Below are 16367 nucleotides of genomic sequence, written 5' to 3'. Positions count from 1 at the left end.
AAAGGCAGCATATCTCATAACAAGATCAGACACTATCGCACACATACATTCACGTGGTGGACCAGGTGAACAAGGTGTAAGTATGTACTTCAACGAGGTTGCTATTTGGGCCGGTAAATTGTAAATGTTCACTTGCCGATACTCTGTTACACTTCTAGATGGATCAAGACGCTACGTCGGAGTTCCTCGCAGCTAACCCGACGTACCTCAGCCACCGCAAGCTACATAAAGAAAACACTGAGAGTACTGCAGTCATGGTTATAATACGCACGACGAAACTAGCTGAGTCATCCATTCATTTCTTTAGCACATTGAGTTTATCACTTTGCGCACAGTAAACTTTCTCAAACTTTTGCCCCAATCGCCCGACATTGCGAAAGTGACCGTTTTGTTCAGTGATCCTCCTGTCGCTTAGCTTTGTGCTCAATTTTTTTTTCCCACGCTACTTCAACTTGCTTGCATGGTGAAAGTCACACGCTATGCATTTCGTGCTTTGGTTCACGATGGATGATTTGAGTGCGCGAAGCAGGCGCGCGATGTTAGACCGGGCGCACATATCCACTGCTTCGTGGTAGTTCGATCGAACTATACAGTGATTCTTTTATTCCGTCATGGCAATAAAGTCTGATAGACTTAAATATGACTGCGAAAAAGTCTTGCCAAACTACGCCAGATGACGGTTCCGACTTCAGGAGCTCTTTTACACCGTTTACTTAGGCAGACTTCACTAACGTCCACTGCATATAGCCGGTACATTGCAACAGACATTCGCACCGCTACTTGACGCCCATCGTTTCTTTCACTGTCTCGGTGGTGCTGAAGCTACGTCTAGTTTGGCCGGTTACGCACTAGCGAGGTTGACACCTTCGCGGTGAAACCGACACTGCGACATTGTAGACTGCACCCAGCACCACGCTGTCTAAGCATCGAGTGCCCGCACGTAGCCCGGCAATGGGAAAGCGACAACTATACGGCGCACGACATACTCACTTTCGTGATCAGGCGCAGCCTCCGCGGACAAGACCAGAAGGGCGACGATGAGCCCGAGCAGCCGTAACCGGGAAGCCTCTCCTCCGAACTTTGCACTGGTGGCACACATTTTCGAAGTCGAGGAGTTGAAACAAAAAACTGCAGAGCGATGGTCTTGTTCCTGCGCTCGTTATCGCAGAACTGCCGGTTTTTCTCAGACACGGGCACTTCTTCCAGATGCAAAACGACAGAAACAAAAACCAGTCTATCTTGTTCCCGTTAACACCTCCGGCTCATCCCTGGCCGATGCGGACACGATACGGCCGGATCCTTATCAAGTGAGGCAACCGTAAGACAGATCTCGAAGACAGGACCGGCAGACACGGCCCGTTTATGCGTCTCTTTTACGTCACGTCTTAATCGGGAAGGAACCAGGGCAGCGGGACTGCTCCTTCGCGTTCTTCTTCCGGGCACGAAGGGGGGAGCGACGACTTGACGACAAGACAAGCGACGAGGAGTCCCGCTGAGAAGCCGTCGGCGCCACGCCACGCGCTGCCCAAAAACAAACAGCTCGCCCCTTCTTGCACGAATGAACGTAGTGCCGCCGATCGGTCGGTCGCCAGACAGCACGGACGTTCGGAACGCGGCCTCTACGGTCACGCCGCAGGGGGACACCAGGAAGAAGAGCCAACGGGCGGCCGCCGAAGCTGCCTCGATGACGCACACCAGCGATGCGGGCCCACCGAAAAAAAACAAGACCTCGGGGCAGCCGAAGAAGGCACCAACTAACACAGGACGCGCCGCGTCGACTGTTGCCGACCAACTGGCCGCTCCTGGTAGCGGTAGCTGGTAGAGATCGCGTCTGGGAGCGTCCCTCGCTTGCAGCAACCCTGAACTTGATTCAGCAGCGAGGAGGGGGAGGGTGTTGCACGCTGGGTCGCACCGGCGGCGTGTGTTGTTGCGTCGTAAGTGGGCGAGAAAGACGGACCACGTGACACCCTCTCCGCGACGTTTAGTTGTTTTGCATTAAACGGACCTGCCTCGGAAGAGAGGGAACCGGAAGATGAAGAGGAAGAGTGGAAAGGTGTGCGCGTGTGAGGGCCAAGTTCCGCCGCTGCTCAGTTGTTCCGAAAACCTCCTGCAGGGCGGGCTGTGCCGCCTGTGACGCTAGCGGAGCGGTTTCTTCGCACGCGTGGCTGTCTGGGTGGCTCGAATTTTTTTAAGGAAGAAGAATAAGAGGGCAGCCGCCCTCTCGCTCTTTATTTACGTCCAACACCACCATAGCTGCAGTGAGCCGGGTCATCGTTCGTCCCATTCTGGCAAACATATACGCCACGGCGACTTCAACGACGCCCATCGAAACAGACACACATACGCACACATGACGTGAAGAGAAGAGGAAGAGATGAAGAGCAAACGGAGGGGAAGACGAAATAGAAACTGGCTTCGTTCGGTTGGGGCCGTCGCTCACGCCCCTCCAACTACGGCCGCATGTGAGAAGTGCGGGGTGACCAGATGAAATTCGCAAGCTCCCACTCCAAGGCATCCTACAGCTTGAAATCTTCGGCTTGCTGACGAAATAAACCTTAACATTTCTAAAGGACGTGTCTCTCAATAAGAAGGTTCTAACAAGCGGGAAAACTCGTGCGTTATTAATAATATCACGGTCCCGGATTTTACGTTTCAGAACAACAATACAATTATGAGTGACGCCGTACATAGAGGATGGCTTCGGTAATTTCTTCCACATGATGTTCCTTAACGTGCACTAGCATGCAGCAGTACATTGACCTTTAACAATGCCCCGCCCCGTAAGTATAGTGGCTAAGGTACTCGGCTGCTGACCCGCAGGTCACGGGATCGAATCCCGGCTGCGGCGGCTGCCACTTTTCCGATGGAGGCGGAAATGTTGTAGGCCCGTGTGCTCAGATTTGGGTGCACGTTAAAGAACCCCAGGTGGTCGAAATTTCCCGGAGCCCTCCACTACGGCGTCTCTCATAATCATATGATGGTTTTGGGACGTTAAACCCCACATATCAATCAATCAATCAATCAATCAATCAATCAATCAATCAATCAATCAATCAATCAAATAATCAACTGTTATTAGCATTATGCCTTCATCGAAAATGCTACCGACGTAGCCGCTATCGAATCCGCGGCTTTTGCGTGGGCAGCTGATTGTCATAAACATTGTAACACTAAGGTCAACAATTGTGGGATAACGCTCTAGCTAGTAAGGACGGGATATTTTCCTAATTGACACTTTACCTCTAGCTGTTTCTCTGCAGAATTTCTTGTCCATTACAACTTTCAACATCGCAGTTAGAATGCAAAAAAAGGCACTGAACTTAGCCAAAATTTGCACAGTTCACTACCCTGCATGGAGAGAGGGGCATGAGGGGGGTGCTGAAATAGTGGAAGAAGCTTGAGTGCTGATAGTTTACAATTAGCATGCAAAGCACAGCAGGGTGGCATATAGTTAACCGATCCGAACTCGAAAAGGGGGGTTGTTTCTTTCTTTAGTCTTCTCTGGGGGGTAAACAACAAGAGGGAAGGCAGGGAGGTTAACCAGGCACGTGCCCGGTTTGCTACCCTACGCTGGTGGAATAGGAAGGGGGCATAAAGATGAGAAGGAGAGAGAAAAGAAAAAGAGGATTGTCAGTCAATCGGCTGGCGCGTATGCAGCGGTGGCATTACACAAAAGTTAAAGGTGGTCACATAGGCCTGTTGTCCTCAAAAAGCACAACACAGCTTTGACTGCTTTTTGAGCCGACGAAAGACGATGACGGTGTTCCAGTAGCATCTGCACAGAGAGTGGCCGATCGTCCAATTGTCGCAATGCATCCGAAAGCTTTTGTCTTTCAGAGGCAAATCGAGGGCAATGGCATATCACATGGTCGATGTCTTCTTTGGTGCAGCAGACGTCGCATTCCGCATTGTCGGTCAATTCGATGAGGGTTCTATATGCTTTTGTGAAGGCAAACCCCCAACCAAAGGCGACAAAGAAGTGAAGCTTCACGTCGACGAAGTCTGGATGGAGGTCGAAGTTCCAGCTGAGGGTTTATTTGGTATAGTCTCGTATGTCTTATGCTTGGGGTGTTCCACTCCTGCAGACTCAGACTACTTGCCAGGTGACGAAGTTGCTTTGCAGCGTCAGTCCTTGACAACGGAATCGGAAGGGTGTGTTCTTCTTGGTGCGATGTGCGAGCCGCGTTGTCTGCGGAATCATTGCCACTGATCCCACAATGGCCGGGAAGCCACTGAAACTTGACCTCGTGGCCTGTTTCTGTGACGTGGTGAACAAGCTTGACAACTTCGTAAGTTAATTGTTCATGGCAACCTCGTCGAAGGACTGACTGCATGCTCTGTAGGGCTGGTTTTGAGTCGGAAAACACAGCCCATTTACTCGGCCTTTGGGATTTGATGTACTCTAGGGCGCCACGCAAAGCCGCAAGTTCTGCAGCTGTGGACGTAGTCACATGTGGCAGTTTGATTCGCAGAGTGATTCCTCTAGTCTTCTCTGCATTTCTTACATAGGCCGTCTCTCCCATTCGCCACTCATTTCTTCATTAAACAGGCAGACAGTAAGCACTATAAGCGATGACCTCATAAGGTTATCGCGCTTTTGGGCTTCACACTGTTATGTTCGCATGCCCAGTTGAAAACTCGCAAATTGAAGCGAAACAAGTTGATCGCGCCCGGTAGTTAGGCGAGACAAGGCAGAACGTGAGTGCGACTGCATGGAAAACCAGGTAATAAGAGACGAATCGCGACTGATATTCCTCGTACGGCGATAAATCAAGAGCTTGTTCCCACACGGCGACACCTTGAACAAACTGCTGACGGCACGAATTGCGTGAATACACGGGAAACGCCAGCATTGAGTAACACGCTCGTTTTCTGCATCTTAGGAGTTCGTTCATAGAGAATCTTTGAATCAACTGCCTTTAAATGTTGCAGAATGACTCGGAAGTATTCGTATTTGGGCAGACGAGCTCTCAGGCGGGGCTCCCAAGATCTTTTCATAGCAAAAGACCGATCATCAAGCCTGTTCAAGGCACAAATTAAGGAGTTTGATCGTGTTTGTCGAATAGATTCTCAATCGGCTATCTGGTAATTGTCAAAGGAAAGAGGGGCCATGAGGGAAACAAACAAAAGAAGATGCCATGAAGACGTTGAAAAAGTTATGAAAACGTTAATGTCTGCCTGACGCGGAAAAACACTGCCCTACAAAGTAACAATGTGCATTTTAATGACAGTGAAAGGCAAGAAACGTTCCCCATCCAACATTAGAGGTCTCAGTTTTAATAAAAGCTGACCATTTCGAAGCCCATTTGGCATCTTCTTCAGGCGGTGGCTGTCCGGCAAGGCGCCAGGGATACCTCTGTTTTTACGCATTTGTGTCTTCTCTATACCACATTTCTTTCAACAAAACTTCAACTTGGGCTATTTATATTGAGTACGACAATCGTATGTACTCCTGCCGAGCGAAAGCCAGGAAGGACAAAGGATGACAGACGAGGACAAGCACTGTAGACATATGTACTTGTCCTGTTGCTTTGTGAGAAAACACAGTGTTCTTCGCGCTACGTCGATACACAAAAGACTGTTTTCGGAAGAGAACATGCTCAAATCGGGGCCCTATATATCCCTTTCGGCCCAGGTGTCGTCTATTGACGACACCAGGGCCAACAGGAGACAAAATGTCCCCTAGAACCTCGAAAACAATATCAAACCCTCTCATTCTCGGGGAAGCATTTCTTTAACTATCCCCACTGCGATTGACACCACTGTCGTTTCGTTTTTGTGGCGCTTGGAGTCATAATAAGAATTACGGTCCTTAAATTTACCCATGTCTGCCTTTTCTAGTAAAAGTCGCACATGCAGAATATATACGTGTTGTTATAGTGTCCCAGACATGCGCACTAATTTCTTTTTAATTGAAAATTGCACAAGTATAAACGATCGTTCTTGAACAACATTGGTGGGCGCTGCGGATGGGGTCGGCCGTTTCAAGTACTCGGTGCTGTTAAGAGTGGACAAACAGACAAATGTACAGACAAATGTACGGACAGAGACAGACAGACAGACAGACAGACAGACAGACAGACAGACAGACAGACAGACAGACAGACAGACAGACAGACAGACAGACAGACAGACAGACCAAAATTTCTGCGTCGAAGGTGCCCGAGAAAGGCTATCGTCTTTAAAAGCTGGACTGAGGACATCGTTGACGACAAGGTGGACAAGACGAGGCAGGGAGGCGGCATTTTCAGGTTGAAGCCCTGAAGTTCTTTGCAGAGCTTCCACACTTTCAAATACTACGTTGATTCAGATTTTGTGCACTCTAGGGCGTAGCAGGAATAAATTTGCCATCTTTGTCATTTCATGACTACAGGGCCATGATGACCTAATTTGATGTAATGTCTATAAGCTCATAAAGACTTATACTACTGACTAAATTTTTTCATTGCTAGTCTTCGGAGACCCTAAATATTAATAAAATACGTAATAAAAAGCATCTGACAAAAATAAAAATCCCAGGGCTGAAAGACACGTCGAATGCGAGCAAAAAACGACGCGGGCCATGCTGTGCTTGAAATCGGCTGTTTCAGGCGGTCACTGATCTATTGTATCGTTATACCCTTGTATCGTGATATCACATTGAATTTTTGTGTACATGTACGCCAACGTAATCATGTATATTAGAGCAAATGTCTTCACTGTAACGTAGTGATGTTAGTCGTGAAATATAGATGTGCCGAAGTGCATGTGCCCTGTTACTGGAATGGTCTGAAGCCTTTGTGTTCTGTACAAGCTGTAAATAAACTTTTTCTAAACAAGGTGAACTGACTCATGAGTTCACTGACGCCCTCGGAGACTCTGATCGAGCTGGCAGTCTGAGTCGGAGAGAGTTCGGGTGAGTAATAATGTGGTGAGTCTCAGTCCGAGTGAGTCCAGCCGTAGAAAATATTCGTAAGCTTAAGTCCGAGTGAGTTCGGCCCAGAAAAATCTTGGCGAGTCTGAGCCCAAGTAAGTTTATAGCGCGAGGTATATTCCTTGTCCGAGTCTGAGTGAGTGTCACTTTTTTTTTTGCCGACCTTTTCTTGTAGGCGAGTAACTGACCACCCCGCACGCATCCTAGCAGTACCTCCTTCCACCTTCGTTGGATACTTTCGTCCGAATGCAAGGTAGCAAATCCGACGCGCATCTCGTTGAGCTCCCTGCCTATTCATCCCTTCATCGTCCTCCTTCCGCACTTTCTCATCCGGTTTGCATTGCTTCCATCGTCGGCCTATACCCCTGACTAAATGAGGATGTCATGTGAGGCTGCCATGTAAAATATTAGTGACGTCATTCCGTGATGAGAATTTCTTTCATGAGTAGTGTCGATGCCGCCGACGCCAACGGCGAATTCTCGCGCTTGGCGAGGCATCTAGGATATATCTACGAGAAAACACGTGGCACGGCGCGATAACAGTCTGGTCCGATCAAAGGCAGGGTTTCCCCAATCAAGAAGTGACGCCTCGTAGCGGAAGACCTTGCACGTCTCGGGGGCCCTGCTCTAAGCACGTCTTCGGAGGCATTCAACAGGAGGAAGGGCGTCGGTCGGAAGGGCTTTCGTAAAGAGCGGGGCACGGCTGGCGCTGGCCGTGACACTTTGCCGTATACTATATGTGGGCGCCTTTGAATCGCACGCCGCGTTAAGCACGTGTCCAGGTGAAGACGTCGTTAGTGACACAGGCACGTCCAACAAACCACCGCGGGATGCTCGCAAAGGCAAAAGCCGGCTGGTTGACCGGCCCTGGTCTGGCAGGCACGTCAAGTTTTTTTTTTTCTTTTACGCTCGTGTAACGGCGCGATGATGCCCCGGCCTGGTCTAAGGCCGCTATGCAGGCCGGCTGCGTGCGGCACGTTTTCGGCACGAGGTGTCGGCGTGTTCTTCGTGGTCTACGCGTGGCGTATGGGGCGGTTTTAGGGGAGGCCACGAAAAAGAAAAAGGGCTGTAGCTGTCCGGCGCGGCGCGTAGTTGACAGCCCAGTGGCCGGCAGAGAGGAGGGGAGTGATTATCTTGGCGGGTACATACACGAGCCCACCCCTGGTCCGACTTGTAGCAGTCTGTGTCCCTGGACCGATTAACGGGAGAAGACACAGCGTAAGGGGGCCACTAAGGATTTACAGCAGTGGGTAGAGACAATGCCGGTAGAGGGCACCTGCTGAACTCTGAGGTTGGGATGAGTGTCATTATGAAGTTATTACCTCGCGGTACAATACAGGAGCCCGTTATGTCCGAGAGCTTGACTTGGCCCTGCTCTAGATTATGGAGACGGTACGAAGGGCCAGCTCCCTAAGTAGGGTCACGTACTGTTGACATTGAGTACGAAAACACCGTAAGCAGCGTCATCAGTCGAGCTGCTTACTATCCTCCAAAGCAAGGTGAGTTGAGTGAGTGAAATGACTCTATTAGGTCCACAATACACACGAGTTAACTCAGCTTCACCTGGCTAGGCCAACTCGGGGACGGTGCAGGTTAAACCTGACCGCGCTCACGCCGTCAGGTTTAAGGTGAGGTAAGAGAGAAATAAAAGAAACGAAAAAAAGGTCAGTTCATTTTTGTCATCATCCATCATCATAATCATTCTTATGAATCCATTTGTGTATGCTGCAAGGCCAGGCAAAAGATATTAATACACATGTCACCGGCCATCAGGACACATAGTATTCCAACCGATTACGTTATGTCGTTACAGTATATCATTCTATAGAACTGTCAACGACGCAGTTATCTGCCCTTGGAGCTTGTTATAGTTTCGTGGACCACAGGGTGTGTTGTGCCATACAGGTACATTGCTTTCACTGACCCCATCCTCAAACATTTCTTTTTATCTAGGACGTAATATCAAATGCTCATTTATGTGAATGCATAAAATGACAGGCATATAGGTAATCACAGTTTGCTGTATGTCTAGGCACCCAAACAGTCTCTTCCTCTGCTATGCACATGGAAACGGAGCTATCACATTAACTTTTTTGTTTTTAACTGTTACTGTCAAGACATACTTGGTTGAAATGTCCTTTTGTACTTTACTCACCGGCTTCAGTATATTGTCAATTGAAAAATTACTTTTATTGTTCAGTAGGATATAAGGAACAGGAGCAAGCTGTAACTGTCCAAACATGTTACTATCTTGCCTCAACTTCACATGAGATCATCGATCCGGTCTGCAACTCCATTTGAAGATAGTTATAGCGCGAGAACAAAACGACGACACAGAGACAAGAAGGACACGAAAGCGCTCGTGTCTTTCGTGTCCTTCTTGTCTCTGTGTCGTCGTTTTGTTCTCGCGCTATAACTATCGTCATGCCATACCAACTAGCCCAAGCTGCCACACTTCTATGTTCCATTTGAACTTCCCAAAGAGGAATCGCGGATCAGCAAGTTGTGCACTTTGGGCCAAGTTACCCGGAAAGCGGGTGACACTTTATGAGCAGTAATTTTAATGAAAAGCAATCGATAATGAAGCCAATGAAGGTCGAGGGGACGCTCATTGTATTGTCGTTATGTATTGTAGTATTCGGAATTCAGATGGGAAGAAAGTAAGGTGCACGGGCGAAAAGAGAACCTGCCGAGGGCGGGGAACGAACCCGCATAATCTTCGGATAACGCGCGCGATGTTCTAACAATTGAGCTACAGTGGAGGCCGTCTTTTCGTCCATTTTATCGGATATTTATGTGAATGCCCACCTGGGAGTATTAGACAGCAGCAGCCATCAGAGGCGGTGAGCAATAAGTGTTTCTCGTAATACGTTAATGCGGTAAACGAAAAGTTGTATATTATTAGAATGAACATTTACGCAACAAACAATGCATTTCAGCTGTATAGCTGGGACTATGCAAGGTGAGGGCTGCTTGAATGAGGCAGCAGTCTCAGTACGGCACCACAGTACAATCTGGAGTGCTGTACTAATAAATACCACTTAATCACTTTAAAATGTGGAACAATAAAATTCTGAACGTGAATAAATGGGAAACAGCTACCAAGGGGTTTGACATATAACTCCGTGGAAATCGAAGGGTCTAGTTGCGCACGAATCCTTTCCTTCTGTTCTTTCAGACTGCAAGCAATTCAACGGGGACCAATCACATCTGTAGAACGAATAATTTTCAGTGCCCGTGACTTCTGAGCAGATTGACTTGATCCTAACGACACTGCGATGCCATAGCGTCGATACCTTCTGATGAGGCCTGATTACCGATTCTCAACGGTATAAAGCTTAGTCGCCAACTACCGCCACCGTCTCCATCGACGGTCGGTATAGCGCAGTGCAGCGCTCTTGACATACTACTCCAGGTGACGACAATCAAATACAAGTGCCCCACATGCCCGATCACACACATCACGCAAACAAGTTCCAAGGTACTCTTAACTCAAAGACTCAGTTAGCTTAACATGGAGCATCACATACAGCCGGCCTCCACAAAGCTCTCAAAGGCAATCCAAAAGGCCTCCACCCTTGGACGGGCTTCTGTGCCATCACAGTGCAGCACGTCGCATTGCATGGGGTGTGTCTGCATTGCAGCCTTCCGTAAACGCTTCTCGCGACCCCCGGTGTTATCCCCCCACTTATTGACCTTCGCAAGTCCAGGAGCGAGCGTTCCACAATAGGCTCTTATCGACAGGCAGTCACTTCGGGCATCGACGAAATGGTCCCCGCTGACTCGGCGTGGCATCGGCTTCTTACGACGCATTCGTCACGCGCGTTTACAAGCGCCACGCCACTGCAGCGTACGCACGCGATGTTCGAATGCAACCGGAAGTAACAGTTCGAGCGCGCTCTGACGGCGGTACTGGCAAACGCTAACGTGCCGCACCGAGATTACCGACGGAAAGTCCCGAGCAGCGAGCGAGACATAGGGAGGAGGGAGACATCGAGTCATCCGGGCGTTCCAGAAAAAAAATAGTGTACAGTAAAGCATGCTCGTAATTGCGAGTGCTTCTTGCTTCAAAGGGCGACCGGCTTGGGCCGAGGTGTTAAGTGCCGGTCCTCGAGGGAGAGGAGGAAGAAATGGACTCGTACAGGCGTCGTGTCCAGCTGCCTGTTTCGGGTGCTCGAGGCTTGACCTCCAGGAAGCACGAAGAGAGGCGAGCGATGCGCCCTAATGTTGCTCAAGAGTTGGGAGAGGAGGAGAGAGGAATTTCACGGCCGAACAAAAGCGACAGGAGAGGGTGGGGGGCACGCGAGGAACGTCACAGAAGTTGTTTCTGGCGTGCGGACCGCTTGATCGATAGGGTGCCGGGGGCTTCCAAACTTTTCTGGGTCCCGCGTGCGTGCGCGAGATTCCACGAGGAAGTGTGATATAGCAGCAGCTCGGTGGCTCTGCCGTTCAGAAAAGGCGGCTGGGAAACGGTATCAGGCCGCATTTCTCTGGCCCAAAGGGTCCCGTCAAGGTAATTGACGATAAGAACACTATGATCGCCTTTCGACCGATGTTATGCGTTCTCTTGGGCTTTTGGTGTCCCGATAATTTGACAGCCGTAGATACCTGTCGTCCTAATGCATTGTCTAAGGTGTTCTCTTGCTGAGTTCGACGTCGCAGTTTCGACTCTCGGCTGTGGCGGCTAAGGGGTACTTGCCACCTCAGCTTAGTTCAGAATAAAACTTACGCCACACACAGCAAAGCGTATATTTCGGGCTAAGTTGATGAGTTGCGTGTGTGCAGTTGCAGTCAAACATCCTATAATAGACTGTGTGAGATCTCATGCGGATTCAAGTTGCAGTGCATGCGCTATTACAGCGAAAGCTTTAGATGCCTCTAATCAATACACGAGAAGCGTCCATTAGTGGCATCAACACGAGTAATGTAAAAAATCATGTGACTGCGTCCGCATATGAAACCATGACAACACATGTCACCGACATTCGTTACGTCACCCTTACGTCACACCAAATGACGTCACTTGCTCAATACGATCTACCGAGCCGAAAAGGAAGATGGATTTCGCCTTGCAGGCATCTTTTGCAAATGTACGAGGGACCATGTGACCTTTTTCCTAATAATAATTGTTGGCGCCTATAATCCCAAAACCACGATATCGTTATAAGAGACGTCGTAGAGGACGGCCCCGAAAATTTCGACCACCAGGGGTTCATTAACGTGCTCCTAAATCTCAGCGCACGGGCCCCAAGCAGTTTCGTGTCCATCGAAAATACGGCCGCCACGGTCGGGATTCGATCCCGCAACCTGCGGGTCAGCAGCCGAGTGTCTTACCCACTAGGGCACCGTGGCGGGAGTACCTTTACTTATGGAATCATCGCAAAATCCATTACCATACCACGATGAATTAGTTACATCTTATTCATCTCAACCCTGTGATGCTCTGGAGTCTACGCAGACAACAAGCTTAGCCTGTTCTGCCCGAATTCTCCTTCGACGCAGCCGGACGCTTCGTTCAGCGTCACAACGACAGTCCGTCAGGGCACGGCAGGGGCCTCGTTTATCGCGCTTCGTGCCAACGCCACTCTCATTAACGCCGCCAGGTCGTGACGCCCCGAACCTCATCGCGCGCAGCCAAGCTCGCAGCTGAGACAGGAAAATTGCTGGCTAAGCGGAGAGGTCCGCGAGACGTCTCCTCCCGTCACAGTGTACGCCATTGTTATACGTCGTGTAAGCTTGCCTTTTACAGGGCCCGCTCGCTACACGGAGAGAAACAAAACGGGAACCCTCTTAGCTGACCACGAAAAAAAAGAAGCGCCATCAGTTGCCTTTTTGTTCTGCGTATAATATATGGAATAAATTTAGCTACCTTATCTTGATGACCGTGTTGAAGCGATGAACACGTCAAGTCATGACGTCCTGTAAGGGTGGAAGCTGCACGTTCCTGTGGCTTACCGTTACGGTGACGTCGACGTTATGCCAAGTATGCGATCTGTTTCTGCGATGTTGCATATACCATGTGATTCTCTGTATTTTTGAAATGGCTTTTATTCTTGTTTTTGAAATGGCAATAGCGCCGGTGCTATACAGGATGCAAAACAAAAGTGCTCTACAGGTAGGGTGCTACAGGATAGGTACAGGATGGGTAGGGTACAGGTAGGGTGCTATACAGGATGCAAAACAAAACGTCATATCATTAAGTCGAAAGCCTCTCAAGCCTCGTCAAGTTGAAAACTTACGGCGGGCGTCGGCTGTGTCAATGGGAGTGATGCAAAAATTTATCATCACGCGTTTACGTCACCATCTGTAACACGACGACACTATCCCACATGAGTTGGTCGCTTGGTCGAAATCAGGCCGATCTCGGAGGCAGTGCAAAACTAAATGTGGTGCGAAAAGCTTCCAATGCCTGCGATTTAGGAGATCAAGCGAAAACCACGTTGGTTTCAGGAGACTTTCAGGAGGGGTGTTGGGGAGGGTTAGGGTTAGGGGTGGAGAGAGAGAGAGAGATAAATAGAGAGGAAAGGCAGGGAGGTTAACCAAGCTTGGCTCGGTTGGCTACCCTACACTTGGGGTGAGGGAAAAGGGGAATAATAGAACGGAAAGAGACAGAAAAGAAGAGGACAGAAAAGAAGAGGACAGAAAAGAAGAGACAAAAGAACGGTTAGAGTGGCGTGCACAGGCGAGTTAGGAGAAAAAGATGTTGGCTTCGCCTTCGAGTCGTCGACAAATGCACTGGGGACCGCGTGACTTTTTTTTATGTCCGTTGCAGTACGATTGTCTTTATAGGGAAATCTTCAGTTGTGCTTCTCCATAATAGTCATGAGGGAGGCGGCAGTGTGTCGGTAAAATGACGAACCGATCGGCGTAACTTTCAGGGGCATAGGCAAACTTTTTTTTTCTCAAGGAAAAGGCGGACGGGAGAGGGGGGGGGTGCTCCATTGTGATTTGAAAGGGTAATCGGGCAGTCAAACGAACACTTGGCGCTCTGTATGGCATGGCGAGTAAACATTTCGAGGAAGGATGTGGCACAGGGCCTGGTGTGAAAACCCCGTGTCTATGCCAGAAGTAGCTTCGTTGCACCTATACATGCGACCACCTACGTAATTGACTCATTGGACCAGCAAACGCAGTGTATATGTTCATTCCGTGTGATACGCTTGGCAATAAAAACGACGGCGTGAAATTAACTAGCACAGGTGTAAAGTATGAGCAATTAGATTAACTCACACAAGCGTAATGAACGCGTGGCCAGGTGGAGAGGCACAACAAAAATTCGCCGACGATTATAATGCTGGCTAATGCGAATTCTGAGTGCAGCTTCATGTTGGGCAAACGTTATCTAATAATAATAATAATAATAATAATAATAATAATAATAATAATAATAATAATAATAATAATAATAATAATAATAATGACTTTATTTCGCATCAAGGATACTTGATGCAGGAGACCTGCATCATGTTCCAAGCTTCAGCTTTCCGCGTGGTATCGACTAAGTCAATCAATCATAACTTTTGTTGAAGCTGCATGCGGCTGATGACTGTCAATAATTAAGGCTGAACCCTTTGCAGAGGGTGGAAAGCATTAAACCACGCGCTCGTTGCGCAATAAGCAACGTCTGATGATTAGTTGTTATTTTACTTTTCTGTCACGCCATATTAACGTTGGTCAACCTGATTACTTGCCCGCTATGACGCCTCTATATTTTACGAGTAGTGTTCAAACATCATCGTAGCTTTGTGTTGGAACACTTGACTGCCACGCAGAGAGCCCGGATCCAATCTTCAATTAATCCTAAGTTTTTTCTTTCATTTTACTTTTTCGTATCTAATTGATTGATATGTGGGGTTTAACGTCTCAAAACCACAATACGATTATGAGAGACGCCGTAGTAGAGGGCTCCAGAAATTTCGACCACCTGGGGTTCTTTAACGTGCACCCGAATCTGTGCACACGGGCCTACAACATTTCCGCCTCCATCGGAAATGCAGCCGCCGCAGCTGGGATTCGAACCCGCGACCTGCGGGTCAGCAGCCGAACACCTTAGCCACAAGACCACACCGCGGCGGGGCACTTTTAAATGCGAAGCATTTCTTAGCGAACTTCGGCGACCTTGAGCATACCTACCTACCCACCTACCTACCTACCTATCTATCTATCTATCTAGCCGCCCACGTTGGGTGCTCTCAAGGTCACCTCATTTCCTTGGCGTGAACCAAAATTAGCATAGGAGGGTAATATGGTTTGACGAATATGACACGCTGGTCAAGACATGAATATTGTCAAAATCCCGTCGCATACGTGGTCAAACACTTCCCGCCAGGCAGTGGCACACACCCGCGGGCGAGTATGTGCCGCTGATATGCGGGTATGTGCCACAGGTGATAGACGCTTAGCATCTACCCAGGAACGACAAGAAAACAAAGGGGCACTTTCTACGCGTCAGCGTTAAGGAATATTCGACGTCGGTAGCGTCGACCCAACGAAGGCATAGAATAAATGTCGGTGTTAAGAAAAACCTGCCATAGGCAGCGTTGACCCCCCGGCGAATGCAAATAATAAATTTCAGGGTCCCCGCAGGAATCGAATCCTAGCATTCTGCGTGGCAGTTAAGCATTCTACCACGCAGCAACGACAGGTCTCGAAAATACTGTTCAAATAGACGCTAATCTTCGCGAATCGTCAAGAGTGGTTGCAGTGCAGCCTACTCGATTTTCTAAGCATTACATATGCACTCCTTTGATAAGGCCATGGGCCCGTGTGCTCAGATTTGGGTGCACGTTAAAGAACCCCAGGTGGTCTAAATTTCCGGAGCCCTCCACTACGGTGTCTCTCATAATCATATAGTGGTTTTGGGACGTTAAACCGCACATATCAATCAATTGATAAGGCCATGACATCAGGTTAACGTAAATCGTGGTTAGTTGCCATGCGCTGAAGATGCTTTATGTATAACCGTGTCCTGGACCAGCATCTTCGCGAGCATCAGCGCTCTGCCGGCTGCTGACTCGCTGGCCGCGGGTTCGAATCCCGGTTGCGGCGTCTGCATTTCCGATGGAGGCGGAAATGACGTAGGCCCGTGTGCTCAGATGTGGGTGCACGTTTAAGAAACCCCAGGTGGTCAAAATTTCCGGAGCCATCACCTACGGCGTCTCTTATAGTCATATGGTGGTTTTGGGACGTTAAACCCCACATGTTATATCAATCAGCATCAGCGCTTTATATCAGCTTCCGGTGTTGCTATTACGTATGTTCCAGTTGGCATCGTTGCGCAAGTGCGAACAACTGGTTGTATAAACATCTACAACTCTTGAATATATGTACGTGCGTGCAACGTTTGCACATATATATATATATATTTAGCGTCACTTCATGATGTGTTGATTGATATGTGGGGTTTAACGTCCCAAAACCACCATATGATTATGAGAGACGCCGTAGTGGAGGG

The 16367-nt window shown here is 48.8% G+C and overlaps 1 protein-coding gene across 1 annotated transcript in view; it reads right to left on the bottom strand.

Annotated features, from left to right (window-relative positions):
• LOC142774648 (uncharacterized) overlaps positions 1-1847 on the bottom strand; it is a 166048-nt gene extending 164201 nt beyond the window's left edge. Inside the window, exon 1 of the mRNA XM_075875266.1 lies at positions 991-1847. Within this exon, the coding sequence (XP_075731381.1) occupies positions 991-1099 (109 nt within the window). The 5' untranslated portion in view covers positions 1100-1847. The remainder of the gene's footprint in view (positions 1-990) is intronic.
• Positions 1848-16367: the final 14520 nt, after the last annotated feature.

This window comes from Rhipicephalus microplus, chromosome 10 (assembly GCF_043290135.1).
Source record: "Rhipicephalus microplus isolate Deutch F79 chromosome 10, USDA_Rmic, whole genome shotgun sequence".
NCBI lineage: Eukaryota > Metazoa > Arthropoda > Arachnida > Ixodida > Ixodidae > Rhipicephalus > Rhipicephalus microplus.
This window is presented reverse-complemented; position numbering and strand designations above follow the sequence as displayed.